The sequence below is a fragment of the Rattus rattus genome, chromosome 17 (genome assembly GCF_011064425.1).
Source record: "Rattus rattus isolate New Zealand chromosome 17, Rrattus_CSIRO_v1, whole genome shotgun sequence".
Taxonomy (NCBI): Eukaryota; Metazoa; Chordata; class Mammalia; order Rodentia; family Muridae; genus Rattus; species Rattus rattus.
In genome coordinates, this window is record NC_046170.1 from 17,005,060 (window position 1) to 17,019,601 (window position 14,542).

General features: G+C 44.4%; 1 protein-coding gene across 1 annotated transcript in view; it reads right to left on the bottom strand.

Annotated features, from left to right (window-relative positions):
- Positions 1–14,542, bottom strand: part of Tbc1d9 (TBC1 domain family member 9) — a 98,811-nt gene that overhangs the window by 38,468 nt on the left and 45,801 nt on the right. The window contains exon 3 of the mRNA XM_032887346.1: positions 6,697–6,815. Coding sequence (XP_032743237.1) covers positions 6,697–6,815 — 119 coding nt within the window. The remainder of the gene's footprint in view (positions 1–6,696; positions 6,816–14,542) is intronic.

Consider the following 14,542-nt stretch of genomic DNA (forward strand, 5'->3'; position numbering starts at 1 on the left):
ACATATGGTGCATAGGACACACACTGGCATATTCACAAAATAAAACTGATTAAAAAACCAATTTGACTACATCATTTATTATCCATAACCCGAGTAGTTCACCACTCCTGTCACAGCACAAATACTGGGTCAAGTTCAGTTTGAATCCAACCGACACTGTAACTTTTTCCTTCCTTGTGCAGTATCTGAGTAATTTCCCATGGGAATTCTGCCCCAGCCAGCCCAAGGGAACCTCTGGGCCTACAAGTGTCCTTTATAACTCTCACCTTCTCCTCTGTGGCCCCGGTCATCGCCACACCTTGTGGCCTGCAGCGGTGGCCATGAGTGATGGTGACTGAAGGGAAAGCCTCAGTCTTCCAAAAGTCGCCATCACCATTCAAGTGACTGAACATCTTGGACACACAGCAAACAGCCAACAGTGGAATCCCCGTGTGAACACAACCGCCCCCCTCATCTTTAATCTAGTCTACCTTCAGAATCTAGTCTACCTAGACACTCAACACAGGGCAGAATCAGCACAGTGGCTTCCTGTCAAGATTCTCTCGCATTCAGGTTTTCCTGAAACAGAGACTTGATAACATTCCTACCTAAGCCTGTGCTGAATCCACTACGCCTTAGGACCGTCCCCTGACCATTACTTCCCAAGGCAGCCTTCCCCACTCTATGAAACCAAGCAACACTTAATTCCATCTAAACGTTCTCAGTTCCACACTCTTTCCGTTGACATCGACGGGCAGATTCTGTTTGAATTTATATCGTATATAGAGATGATATACGTCAAGCATTAAATAAAAGTTCCAATGCTAACACTAGCGTCTTGAGCGTTTTACCAATACCTAAGGGTGTTCAGTATAATATTCTTAGAGGAGAATATGTTGTCTTCACAAATTAGAATATATCTGAGCATATTTTACGGAGCCATATTTTGTTTTTTTTTTTTTTTATTGTATGATACCAGTTGTGGATTGTGTAATCTGCCATGTTTCATACAAAGTTTTCAGTTGAGGACTCTGTCACCACCCAGGGTAGCTTTATGACTGACATCAGAAGTAGCAACCATTTTCCCTGGGAGACAAAGATAAGATTGCTTTCCTCTGCTACTAACCCTCTGAGAAAAACAGAGATGTGGAGCTCCAGCCAGGCCAAGGATGTGGACCTGGGTTATTCTGGGAATGAACGTAGTAGAACGTTACATGAGGGACATCAGACAACCAGAGACACCCCAATGATATTGGATTACTGGCTGAGAAGAGTTCAGAAGAATCTTGATGAGGCCAGCCTGGGATACATAGTAACTTCTGGGTCAGCCTGTGCTACAGAGTTAAACCGTTTTCAACCCACCAACCCCAAAAAATACAACTAAGAGAATGAGAACGATACAGCAACCACTGTGGGTTTCCTAGGCAACCACTGTGGCCTGGAATCATCAGGGAAACCTCAAGTGGGCTTTATCTGTTGTTCTAGACCACTGTGGCAAGTCTCTTAACCAAAGTCAGAATGGGGAGAGCATTAAAACTAAGTGAGGTACATCAGGCCACAGGTAAGGCCCAGTAATCTTGGTTACAAAAACTTGATGCTAAATACCAACATCTAGAAGGTTCACTTAAACTTAAAAATGTTTTAAAGTTTGAATAGACTTATGAATGTATGAAACTAAAAAGAAAAAAAATGGTAGCTGTAAACGTGATAGGGTCTAATGTACATTTTCTAACAGACCAAATCAACGGCTCCCACATCCAACTTCCCTGCCTTAGGAAAAGACAGTCTGGAATGCTGAGGTCTTCCTTGGCTTTTGTGTGTGTGTTCAGTCAGGAGCCCAGGTCAATGGGTCACAGGGGTGGAATATTTATCTCCTCTAATTCCTATGGGGTCTACTTAATCTAAAATAAGCCACTCTGATTCACAACAGCTCCTCATAACATCAGAAATTTGATACATCTGACACGTTAGATGCCCAATGTCAATTTAAATATGTAAAAGTTGTATTTAAAAAGTGAAATTAGCTTGGTAAACCAAGGGCTAGACATTGTGTCTACTTTAATCTCAGCACTTACAAGGCAGAGACAGATCTCTGTGAGTTCAAGACCAGCCTTGTCTACATAGTGAGTTCCAGACATGTCAGGACTACAGACCTAGTCTCAAAGTGAAACAAAACAAATCCACATAAAACAAACAAAACTTGGTAAACAACAATGAAATGTTTAGCTTCATCATCAGAGACGAAAACATTAAGATGTTAAACTTCCAGGCCGTTTCAACAGAAGGCTGGAAGGAGGGCCCAGGCTCGGTTCTCGACCCACAGCAGGTGGCTGAGAAAATGATTAAAATGATAAAATAAGTCTGTATAAAATCGTAATCAAGAAAGCAAGCGTATTCTGGTGTAACAGCATATACTTAAGGTCTGTTAAAATATTGAACTATTAAGGTTTTTTAAAATTGGGTTGGGGATTTAGCTCAGCGGTAGAGCACTTGCCTAGCAAGCGCAAGGCCCTGGGTTCGGTCCCCAGCTCTGAAAAAAAAAAAAAAAGGAAAAAAAAAGATTTTTTAAAATTAATTTAGTCTATTAATCTTTATCCCCAAGGAGAATGGAGAAATATAATTTGTGGCAAAAAGTCATGTGTCTGGTCATCCCCTGTTAATTTAGGAACAGAGGTAACTTCTAGGAGGGCAAAGCAAAGTCCATTATGGAGTTATATTCTGTTAGTGTAGCCATGCTGGATGCAGGTCAAGGCAACAAAAGGAGCAGAGGGCCAAATCGCAAGTTCCTAGGATTATGACCAAAATGGTGAACGTCCAGGAAGAGCTATACAAAATGCTCTGGATGGCACTTGAATTCCCGTTCCCTGCATAGTCATTGCCTGTATAATTTATAAAGTTAATTAGATCTCATAACAAATAAGCCCGCTGGTTCCCTTGATTACTGGGCAATCTGTGAAGCAGTAAGCCATTCATTTACACGCGAATGACATTCTTTCACACATAACTGCCTTAGTGGGAATTCCCCCTCACAAACGGTTTCAGGGGAAATAGACCTGACACTTTTAATGTAGTTAGCGTGAAGGAAAACTATCTGACATAATTTGCCCTTCCTTCCTTCGTTTGTTATCTAACTACTGTCCCTCAGAAGCTTCCTCTACCTCTGACGCTTTGCATTAATCAGAGATGACAGTCTCGGAGACAAGGCTGGTTACCCATGCTGCTCCATGTCTGTGTGATACTCCAGCTGGCTGCACTTTTTCATCCAGGCCCTCATATGTGATATAATTAGAAACTCTCCTGATTGCTATATTCACATGCACGAGTATACATAGAAACATTGAGTTTCATCTCGCTTACACCCCCCCCACGCACGCACGCACGCACGCACGCAACCTCTAACTGGGCATTTCCAATGCATTATCCCATCCCTTTCCTACGTCTCTTCTAGTCTCTGATAGGGAATTTTCTTCTTCTTCTTTTTTTTCCTTTCTTTTTCTTTTTCCAGAGCTTAGGACTGAACCTGGGGCCTTGTGCTTGCTAGGCAAGTGCTCTACCACTGAGCTAAATCCCCAACCCCTCTGATAGGGAATCTTAAACAGAGAACGTGCATTCCTTCTGAGGGAGGCTGGGCGTGAGAATCAGGCTGTGGTGACTGTCTGTGCTTTCCTCAGTCTATTGTCAGAGTTGTCCAATCAGCTCCCCGCTTCAAACGCCTCAGACCCTGCTTCCATTATTATATGCTGGTGGAAGAGGTTAGTCAAACAGAAGAAAGAGGACACAGACCATTCTACCAGTAGTATTCTGTCAGACCACTTCCTGGAATCCTCCTTACTTTGGGTCTAAAAAGGTTTTTTGTTTTTGTTTTGTTTTTGTTTTAAACACGTCTCAAAACACATTTGCTAAGACAGAAAGAATTGATCATTTAGAGCCTCTCCTGACAGACAAAAAAAAGTCACCTTACAACCTTTGTGGTGAGCAAAGTTTGCTGGCCAACGGCTACAACGCGTATGTGCCACCAACGAAAGCAAACGGCCTTCTGATAATAATTATTGCATTAAAATAAAGGGCTGGGAAGATAGCTCATGTGGTAAGGCGCTAGCCTTGCAAGAACAAGGGCCCAAACTCATCCTCTAGAACCCAGTGAGGGAAAGCTGAGCATGGAGCAGCCCACGATCCCCAGGGCTGTGGAGACAGACAGGCTTAGTAAACATCCAGGTCCCAGGCCAGAGACAGAGTTTGTCTTTAAAAAACAAAAGCAAGCAAACAAAAAGAGGTAGACAGCACTTGAGGAATGACCCCGAAATATCCTCTGGTGTATACACAAGTGTACACAAGCATGCTCGAGTGTGCACACGCATACTCCATGTGCGAGTGCGTGTGCACACAACACACAAATTCAAGAAAAGCACTACCCCAAAATCTATGAAAGAGGAAGAAGAAACGCACACAGCAGTGTATGGAAGCAAACTGTGTTCCTTAACCATGGGAAGGACAACCCGTGTTCTTGTACAAAGCTGTCAGGCACCTGGTAAGCCACCTTCCTCCCCTGTAAGGCGGCAGAAGCTGAAAGCTAGAGACTCTACACTACTGGAGTTGCTGTGGGGAAGATGGTGCTGGCACACACACCAGTGGGTCCATAAAATGATTCTGCACCCCGAGGGGAACTGAATAGTTAGGAAGACAGGACACACATTTACCCTTCCATCTAGCAGTTCACCCTAAAGATAGAATCTCTGTCATGTGCAAACGCAGATTCAAGCAGTAATAAATGGAATTTATAGTTGCAAAATGTTGGAAGGCATCTAAATATCCAAGGCAGGTAGCGGCTGAACCAACCGGTTTCAGCACACACGCCAAATACAGAGAGCAGTAAGAAGACGAAGGAAGCCTCTGATCCTGAAGTAGTCTGTGATTTGAGAAAGGACGTGGAATTTTCAAAATGATAATGTTAAAATAGAGTCTATAGTTAAGCTAATAGTAGTCTGTTGATGCCAATTTTCTTAATCAAACCACCATTTGCAAACTAGGACATTGAAAAACTATTCAGACTTTTAAAAGTCAGTAATGGATACTATACCAACAGGGAACTTTTGACCAAAACGAGGGGGAGGTGGTATTTGTGGTTTAAAATATTTCTGGTAAAAATTTCATTATTTGTAAATATAAATAAATGTATGGATTCTACAGCAGAAAGAGTGGACGATGCTTTGAGTGGATGTGTAGCACTAGTGAGAGGCGCATGAGCAGCGTGTGCTGCAGGACACAACAGGCTGAGGAGGACACAACAGGCTGAGGAGGACACAACAGGCTGAGGGGGACACAACAGGCTGAGGGGGACACAACAGGCTGAGGGGGACACAACAGGCTGAGGGGGACACAACAGGCTGAGGGGGACACAACAGGCTGAGGGGGACACAACAGGCTGAGGGGGACACAACAGGCTGAGGGGGACACAACAGGCTGAGGAGGACACAACAGGCTGAGGAGGACACAACAGGCTGAGGGGGACACAACAGGCTGAGGAGGACACAACGTCGCTAGTCTAGGAAGGCAAACTTAAATCTGATCACAGAGAGACATCTGACAGAACCTCAAATGACATGATATCCCTCTATGAAAACCAGAAGTGCACGCTTTAACATTAATGTCATGAGACATAAGGCAAGGCTGTGGAAATGTTCCAGACTGAAGGAGATTAAAGAGATGCGAGCTAAATTCAATTCCCTCCTAGACAGAAAAAAACCCCGCCAAAGCTATCAAGGGTCCACTCAAGCCTGTTTAGATTAGACTATATGGGACTAGGGGATGGCTCAGTGGTTAAGAGCATCTGCTCTTGCAGAAGACCCAGTTTGGTTCTTAGCACTTTTTTTTTTCCCAGAGCTGAGGACCAAACCCAGGGCCTTGTGCTTGGTAGGCAAGCATTCTACCACTGAGCTAAATCCCCAACCCCGGTTCTTAGCACTCATGTGGGAGCTCACAAGCATCTGGAACTCCAGCTCCAGGGACTCTAGTGCTCTCTTTTGACCTTAGAGGGCATCAGGCACACACACGGTGCACGTACGCACATGCAAACAAGACACTCATATGCATAAGACAAATAATTCTATTTTAAAATTATAATACATGCTAAACATTAAAGCAATGTAATAATGATACAGTTATAGTCGTTGCTAAATAATGTTCAGTTTTTTTTTTTCTCATCAAGTATCACTATTGGAAAACACACACCAAAGGATTTCAGAAGAAGCTCCTCTCAAATGTTAGCCTTAAGAATCCTAAGCATGGGGCTGGAGAGATGGCTTAGTGGTTAAGAGTACTGACTGCTCTTCCAGAGGTTCTGAGTTCAAATCCCAGCATCCACATGGTGGCTCACAGCCATCTATAATGAGATCTGATGCCCTCTTCTGGTGTGTCTGAAGACAGCTACAGTGTACTCAGACACGTAAAAAAAAAAAAAAAAAAAAAAAAAAATATTTAAAATAAATAAATTTTAAAAAATCCTAAGCAAGTGGGCTGGAATGTTAGCTAAGTCTGAGCAAAGGGGACACTGGTGGGTTATATATAGTTATTATTTTTGCAATATTTCTGTAAATTTTAGATATTTTCTAATTAAAAGGCTCTGGTCTGTTTAAGAATATATTTTTAATCCTTCGGGAATTTTTACACATGCATACTACGTATTTCAATAATATTCATCCAGAACAAAGAAGACACTACCTGTATTTTTCCTCTTACAAATGTGGTGACGTCATTCTCGTTCTCAAAGATGGAGAGCGTCTGCAGTAGATTCTGCTCGAGCCATTCCCAGTGCTCGGTAACCTCCTTCCTGGAACCACCTGCATGGACACAGAGGGGACAGCAACAGATGTCAAGTTTCTTGCAAAACACATTAAGAACCAAACTTTGTTCACCAGCTTTCAACACCAGCCCGGGAGACTGTTCATCATTCCCGGAGTTCTGACCCACAAGACAAAAGACACAAGGACACCCAAGAGCAAGGACTGTGTTCTAGATTATTTGAATGAGACCAGAAACTGAGACTGATTCAGAGTTGACATGGGCCAGTATATGACATAGGTTCATACACTGCATGGACCTTTAGGAGCTTGGAATTTAGCTCTTTTCTTCTCTCTTCTAGAGTGCAATTTACAGGGCGACATAGATTTTGTCCCGATGTGAGCTTTCCGTGGGTGAGCCCCACCCTTGGGTGATCCACAGTGTGCCCGTGGAGATATAGAACCATCTCATATAATGAGCCTTGCTCAATTATGAATGAGATGTGAAAATGGACCGGTGGCCGGAGGACAGCAGCCACCCCTCCCTATGCAGCTGCCTCGAAACACAGAGATGAGGTCATACTTGTGGCTTCCAACCTAGTCACCACATTTCTATCAGTTGCTAAGAGACACATGTCACCTCACTTGGAAATCTTTTACTAAGCCATCCTAGCCTTGTAACATATGTAACTGCCCTGCAGGGCTTAACAAGATGACTGTCAGGATGAGGTTAGGCAATGCGAGAATAAATTCGTTTTATCGTGATCTTATGGGAAGGGAGAGCTTTATAGATAAACTAACTGCCCACAGTTACACATCTCGATAACGTGTGCTTCCTCTCTCCATATTGAGGAGAGAGCCTGCGGCTTCATTGATCCTTTGGGTGTTGCCTACGATCCCAAGTTATCTTTTAATTGAGATCTCAAGAGCGTCCATTTTCTCCGTTCTTTGTCACAAGGAATTCAAGATATCTCGAGTGATTTCTAACAAAGAAAGGTGAGGGATGCGGGTGTTATCTGCCATTGCACTCAGATCTCTGGTCTCCAGACTAAAGTATCCTTGACACTGACAGGCGTGCTCAAGGGACTTCAGGGCCACTGTTTGAGGAAAAGCAAAAAGAAAAGGGAATCCAAGTTCACGTTCTTTTAATTTAGGACTAGATTACCAAAATGGCTGGAAACAGATACTTACATGGGTCTGAGGCAGGTGTCTAGCAGCAAGGATTTCGGTAAACGGTGAAATGGTAAAAGTGATGCTCTCATAAACGGGAATGAGAAGGGGTGTCAGCAGAGCAGTTGTGTGAGACCCTAAAAACAGACCTTCTGCATCGTAGGTATTTCCCGTGGCTCTGGACCAAGGGCCAGCCCATGGTAACCATGCAACGCTGCGGCAATGTCTGAAACTTAACCTGGGACCCTCCACTTGGCTACCATCACTTGGCTATGTTTTTCTTCGAGTCCACCTCGAATTCGCTACATGTGAAATGGACAGCTATGTACAACAATGGCACCTCTTTCCCACCTCAGACCAGCCCTGTGGGAAGGGGCGTGTCTTCAGACACAGATTAGAAAGCACGGAACTCTTTCAAACGCAAAGTGCATTGACAGGATTTCTAGCCCTTTGCAGTAATAGATTAAAATAATGTAAATTTTTCTTTAAAAAAATGTTTAAAACAAACCCCCGGGCCTCCGTGGTCATTTCTTAAAATTGCATGAATTTCTCACTGAAAACTGAACCCTTCTTTGTTGAGGTCGCTCATCCCATGAGCTGGAGATGCTCCAGTACCAAGGGCACCTTGCAGGGCGAGAGCCAACCAAGTGCCCGCCATCCCACAGGTCCATCTGTGCTTCTTGGCACAGCCAGATACAGTGAGCCTTAGACAAGAGGCACACTGAGAGGTGCACAGGATTACAGGGCCTCTTCGCATCCACACCGTACGGCTCCTTAGCCTCTGCCTTTTGCCTTCTATGTACTTCATCTTATGCCCATCATGAATGTGCCAGAAGCTGGCCGTGGCTTGGCAACTGAGGTCTGCTTTTTGAATGGCATTGTTACCAAAATCTGCCCCTTACAAAACAAAACAGAATGACCTTTTATATATCTCTCTCTCTCTCTCTCTCTCTCTCTCTCTCTCTCTCTCTCTCTCTCTCTCTGTGTCTGTGTGTGTGTGTGTGTGTGTGTGTGTGTGTGTGTGTGTGTGTGCAGATGAGAAGTTAACCACACCTCTGGCCATCGCACCTCTGATATCATCTACATTAGTTTTGAGATAGGGTCCCTCCCTCCTTGGCCTGGAAGAAACTTAGTTTCTCCTCCTACTGGTGTGGCAAAACTTGGAACTTGAGGAAGAAAGCTTATTCTGGCCCACAGTTCAAGGGCACGGTGACACATGGCAGGGAAATCAAGGCTGCAGGAACTGAAGCCAGTTGCCCTGAGTCCCATCAATAATATGAAACGGATCGGGATAGATGCAGGGGTATGACTCTGGTCCCTTTCTCTATTTACACAGTCCAGAATCTCAGCTAGGGGTTTGGGCCACCCGTAATGGGTAGGGTTTCTCACCCCATTAAAATCATCAAGAGAGTCCCATACAAGTATACCTAGCTAGAGGCCCGTGTCCCAGGCAATTCTAGACCTTCTCAAGCTGTCAAGTTGACTAAGTGAGAAAGCTCGGCTAGGGCTCTCCTCTTCTCCTCACTGGATGCTACTGCACCTAGTTTTAATCCCATGGGCACTGGGGTTAAATTCCCGTCATCAGGCTTGTGCAGTAAGCACTTTATTGACTGGACTCTCTCCTCAGCACAGCAGTTACACTCCCGTTACACCTGCGTGATTCAACCCATTGGCTCTGCTCAACCCCAGTACTCCTTGGTTGTCATGGATCGAAACCACTTACCAGGCTTACGGTTTAGGACACAACAGATGCATCTTGGCTTTGCACTGGTTTGGACTGCTCTTTCTTTCTTTCTTTCTTTCTTTCTTTTTTTCTTTCTTTCTTCCTTTCTTTTTCTTTCGTTTTTTTTTTTTTTTTTTTTTTTGAGAGAGCGTTTCTCTGTTTTCGCTCTGGCTGGCCTTGAACTCACAGAGATCTGCCTGCCTCTGTCTCCCCAGTGCTGGGATTAAAGGCTGTGCCACTACCACCTGGCTTCCCCCTGTCTTTATCCAGAACTCTCTATTCCGGACTCTACCACACCCATACCTACAGTAGGAATGGTGTGCACGTGTAGGAATGGTGTGTACGTGCACACACTAACTGGACAAGCATCTACCTATCCCGCATGAGGCCTTGCCATCCCTGCTGAGAGCCAGATTCAAGCATGGTTGTACATGTCTGTAATCCAAACACTTGAGAGGCTCAGGCAGAAGGGGAGGTGTGAGCTGGAGGCCAGCCTGGACTACACAGTAAGGCTGTCTTGAAAAGTGTGCGAATGTGCATGCCTGATGACTCAGCAGGTGACGTCACTTGATGACAAGCCTGATGGCCTAAATTCCATCTCTAGGACCCACAAGTTGTCTACTGATTGTGACACACACCCATGACACGCTCATGCCCAGTCATCACAGTTAGCACTGTTCTGAGGGACCTGAGAAGGAGCCCTTCCACCGCGAGTGACAGGACCTGGTCTATTCATGGAGCAGTTTGTGCAAGATGTGTCTGTGAAGTCAAAGGAAGTGCTTGACTGTTAATTTTCTGGAAAGATTCCCTTTTACTAAAACAGAACAAGGAAAAAAAACAAGCTGAGCTGTCTGAAAAAAGCTAGAAAAACAAAGAAAGCCAGGCGCAGGGTGAAGGTCACCCAAAGCTCTGCTAAGAAAAAGCAAGGCCCACATTTGATGTCCTTCAAGTTGATTAGACATTAGCTTCTGAAAGATGCTTTATCACTTAGAGAGTTTATGGACGGCCATCGGCCATCGGGAGGTGTCACGCATGCATCACGCACATGCTAAGTATGACAATGACAAAAACCACAGAGTCATTGTGATGATGTCTCACCCAGCCGAAAATGTATCTTCAAGTCTGGGCGTTTACTTAAAATTAGAAGAAATCTGAAAACAGACCCGCAGAGTCACTTTATCCTGCCTGATCTCTAAGGGCTAAAAACAAAGGCTTGTCCAGTGTCTACCTCCTGTGCAGGGCTGACGTGGTGCGTGGTGGACTTGGGTCCTGACACAGACTATAGCACTGTCCTGGAATTTCTGTTGGAAGAGACTGAGAGAGAATAAGTAATTCTGCATATTAAAACAAACAAACAGTGCCAGCAGAAAACAAGCCCACTAAACCTTCCAGGGACAAAAATAGCAGCGTGGGTTTTCAGATGTGAAACAAGCTGAGTAGATCCCTGACATGTTTCAGTCTTTAAATGTGCAACGTTCAGACTTTAGTAAAAGGAAACCAACGAGGACGTCCCTCGTGGTTTTCTCCAAACTGTGAGCATCCACAAAAGTTTTAAAGTTAACACAGTAAATCAAACACCCAGTGCCCTGCACACTGTGGTGTTGGTGGTCTGTCTGCCATCGCTGTATCCTCCTCTCTCCGGTCTCTATTGAGAGATGTGGTCATGGCTTCAAAGTCAGTACACACTCAAGGGGGACCTCAAGTGACACACTTGGAACAAGACAAACTTATTTATGACCTTGTATGAAAAAGGGACAAACTTGCACTTGGATGACAAGGCAAAAGACGTGTGTGTGTGTGTGTGTGTGTGTGTGTGTGTGTGTGTGTGTGTGTGTTTGTATGTATGTGTGTATATGTGCATGTACATGCATGTGTGTGTGTGTGCATGTACGCATGTGTGCATGTATATATGCATGTGTGTATATGTGTGGGTGTGTATGTGTGTATGTATGTGTGTGTGTATGTATGTATGTATGTGCGTGTATGTGTGTCCATATTGACGTGACTTAAAAATGTTTGGAAGTCTACCTTCTCAAAACCCACAATTTAAACAAATGATTAAGACAGCAACTGCTATTTGCCCTCCCCAACACCAGGCTAGAGCAGAGTTGGTCCCAGAAGCAAGCCCATAATAATTCTTTACAGGTAAGAAGGTGGGGTCTCTCACATCACTAACCATCGGACCCCAACCTTCTGGCTCTTAACCCCATGCTCGTATTTGCTGCACACTGCAATCCTTCCTCCCCGTGCTTCACAAGTATAGGTCAAATTCTCTCGGGTCATAAGGTCAAAGGTCAGACTCTCCAGGGCCATCAGGACTCCTCAGGCTATTGAAAGCCATTATTAAATGAGATCTCCTATTAAGGACAAGAACATCGATGTTTATAAAAGGGCTCTGCTGGCTTTAGACCTCTGCCATGCCACACCCCACAGATGGGATGCTGGGTGTTCAAGCCTCTTGAAGCTTCAGGTCCCTCCTCTGCACTGCATAGGTAATGACACTCGCTGTATTAGTTTGTGACAGCATGTGGCACGTCTTTAGCACGGGCCCAGAGCGTAGAAAGCCCAGAAGAGTTCCTTTGCTAGGACCGTCACAAACAGCAGCCAAGTACCTAACCTTACCTTGAAACAGGATTCAGAAAATGTTTCTAACTTCTGGCCCGGAGGACACAAAGAAAACAGCTGCTGGACCTCTGCCCAGTCACATGCACTCTGCAGGTCTCTGCTGCCCTTGGCACCCCCACGTCTGTGCCCAGATCACCACAGGAAAGCAGTTCTGTGGAGCTCCTGGAGCACAGACCGTGAGCTGCTTTCATAACTGCTTCTAATCTCTCATGGATCCTAACAACATGCTTGCCACACTGTAATCACTTGGAGAGCTGCGGGAGCCTGTCTGGCTTTGGCAGTTTAGATAAGTAGCTAGTGTCCTTTACTAAGGGCCAAACCACCTACGATTAGGTGGGGGTGAAAGTTCCTATCTTTCTGGAAGACGATGAGGCTGTAGACATTAGACATTCTTTCTGAAACACCCCCCCTCTCTGAGTGTGTGTGATAGGGGTCGGGGGGGGGGGTACTTGTCACCTGTGCCGAGCATATCTAAGGAACTTACGGTTGGTTTTTTCCTTCCACTGTATGGGTTCCTGCACTAACTGAGGTCACCTGGCTCAGCAGAAAATGCCTTTACCCACTGAGCCATCTCGGCGAGCCAGCGTGGGTGGTCTTTGACTCCTAGCACCTATTTCAATAAATTTATCCTGAGGTGCTGTAAAGGGCTGTCCAGAGATTCGGCTAAGACAACTGTTTACTGACAGTACATTGTTCAGAATGCAGTTGCAAAGAGAACAACCTCAGATTTCTTTTAAGAAGAGTAGAATGGCAGGTTAAATTATGTCGTATACCCAACAAATCAGGACCTATTAACACGAGTGCTGCGAAATGTTTCATTTATATAGAAATTGTTTTCAGTGTTGTACTTTTATTTTCATTTGCTTTAAAATACCTATGTGTATACATTATATATTTTATATGATACATAATATACATGCCTATAGATGTATATAGTAAATATACATTGTACATATGTTTACCTGTAAGAGTATGTAAAGTGTGTATCTATAGTCTTATGTCTGAGGAGATTTGATGACTTTCTGATATGCTAGCACAGTTTTGTCCTTTTTAATGCTATTTTCTTATCTATAATTTTATTATTTTTGCAATGACTATATATGAATTAAAGAAAAAAAAGCAAAACCAAATATATTTCCTTTAAGTCATTGTATTCCCAAAGATATAAGAGTAGTCCTTGAAGTGAGTATGTGTTTTGTTTTGTTTTGAGGTATGAGGGCTGGAGTTCAGTCTCCTAGAACCCACTTGGCAGAAGCTGGGCACAGTGGTACAAGTCTGGAATCGATGTCCTGGGTGATGGAAACAAGTACAATTGTGAGGCTCACTGGCCAGCATAGCTTACTGGTGAGCCTCCCTTGGGCTAATGAGAAACCAGGCCACAGAAAGCAAGGACAATTCATGTTGTGTTCTAGCTAGCTCTCAAATTCATGTCTGCACATATATGCATACTGTCACACACATGCACCTGCACACACATGAAAAGTCACATACATGCACACACACAAGAACAGCCTTTGAACTACACAGACTGAAAGAATTGTTCTGAAAAATGCCTTCCAACTTCCACATGGTCTATCTCTGTGGAAGGAAAATGAATAATCTGACTCTTTTTGGTCTACTGTAGGAAATAATGAGAACCATTAGCAAGTTTGATTATTCTCTGCGTCTTACAGCTACTGACTAAAAGAATGTGTAATCATGAAGCCAGCATGGTGCCCCTGACATGGTGCCCGACAGAGCACAGGGACGAGATAATGAGCACTGAGCTCTACATAAGAAGCTATAACTGGGACTGTGCACACTGCGCCTCCCTGCCCCTCCCTGCCCTCCTAAAAGATGGTGGTTGACACAGTGATGGTTAGTGGGCCTGTCCGTTCTGAAACCAAAGTGCTGAAAAGACTCTGATGAGATTCTGGGTTGGCAAAACAAAGTGAGACCGGATCAATGGGCAGCCAACCCACGGCCCTGTTCAGGACTGTGCAGCGGGAGGGGTGTCCATCAAACAGTGCAGTTGGTGACGCTCCGGGTCAGGTGATTACCATGTTAGCAAGAAGCTACACTGATCCACAGGTCCAGAAAATTCCTTGTCTGGTTTTCTGAGTCAAATCTAAGGCAAATCATACATCTAGGATTTACAGTTCAGAATCCTGCTGATCTACAGAGCAGTCCATGTCAAGACATAGATGACAGACAGGGGCGGGTGATTAATGCCCTCCTAATTCAGTTCACTCTGATAGATAACTTACAATGCCAAGTAGGATAGGACTTT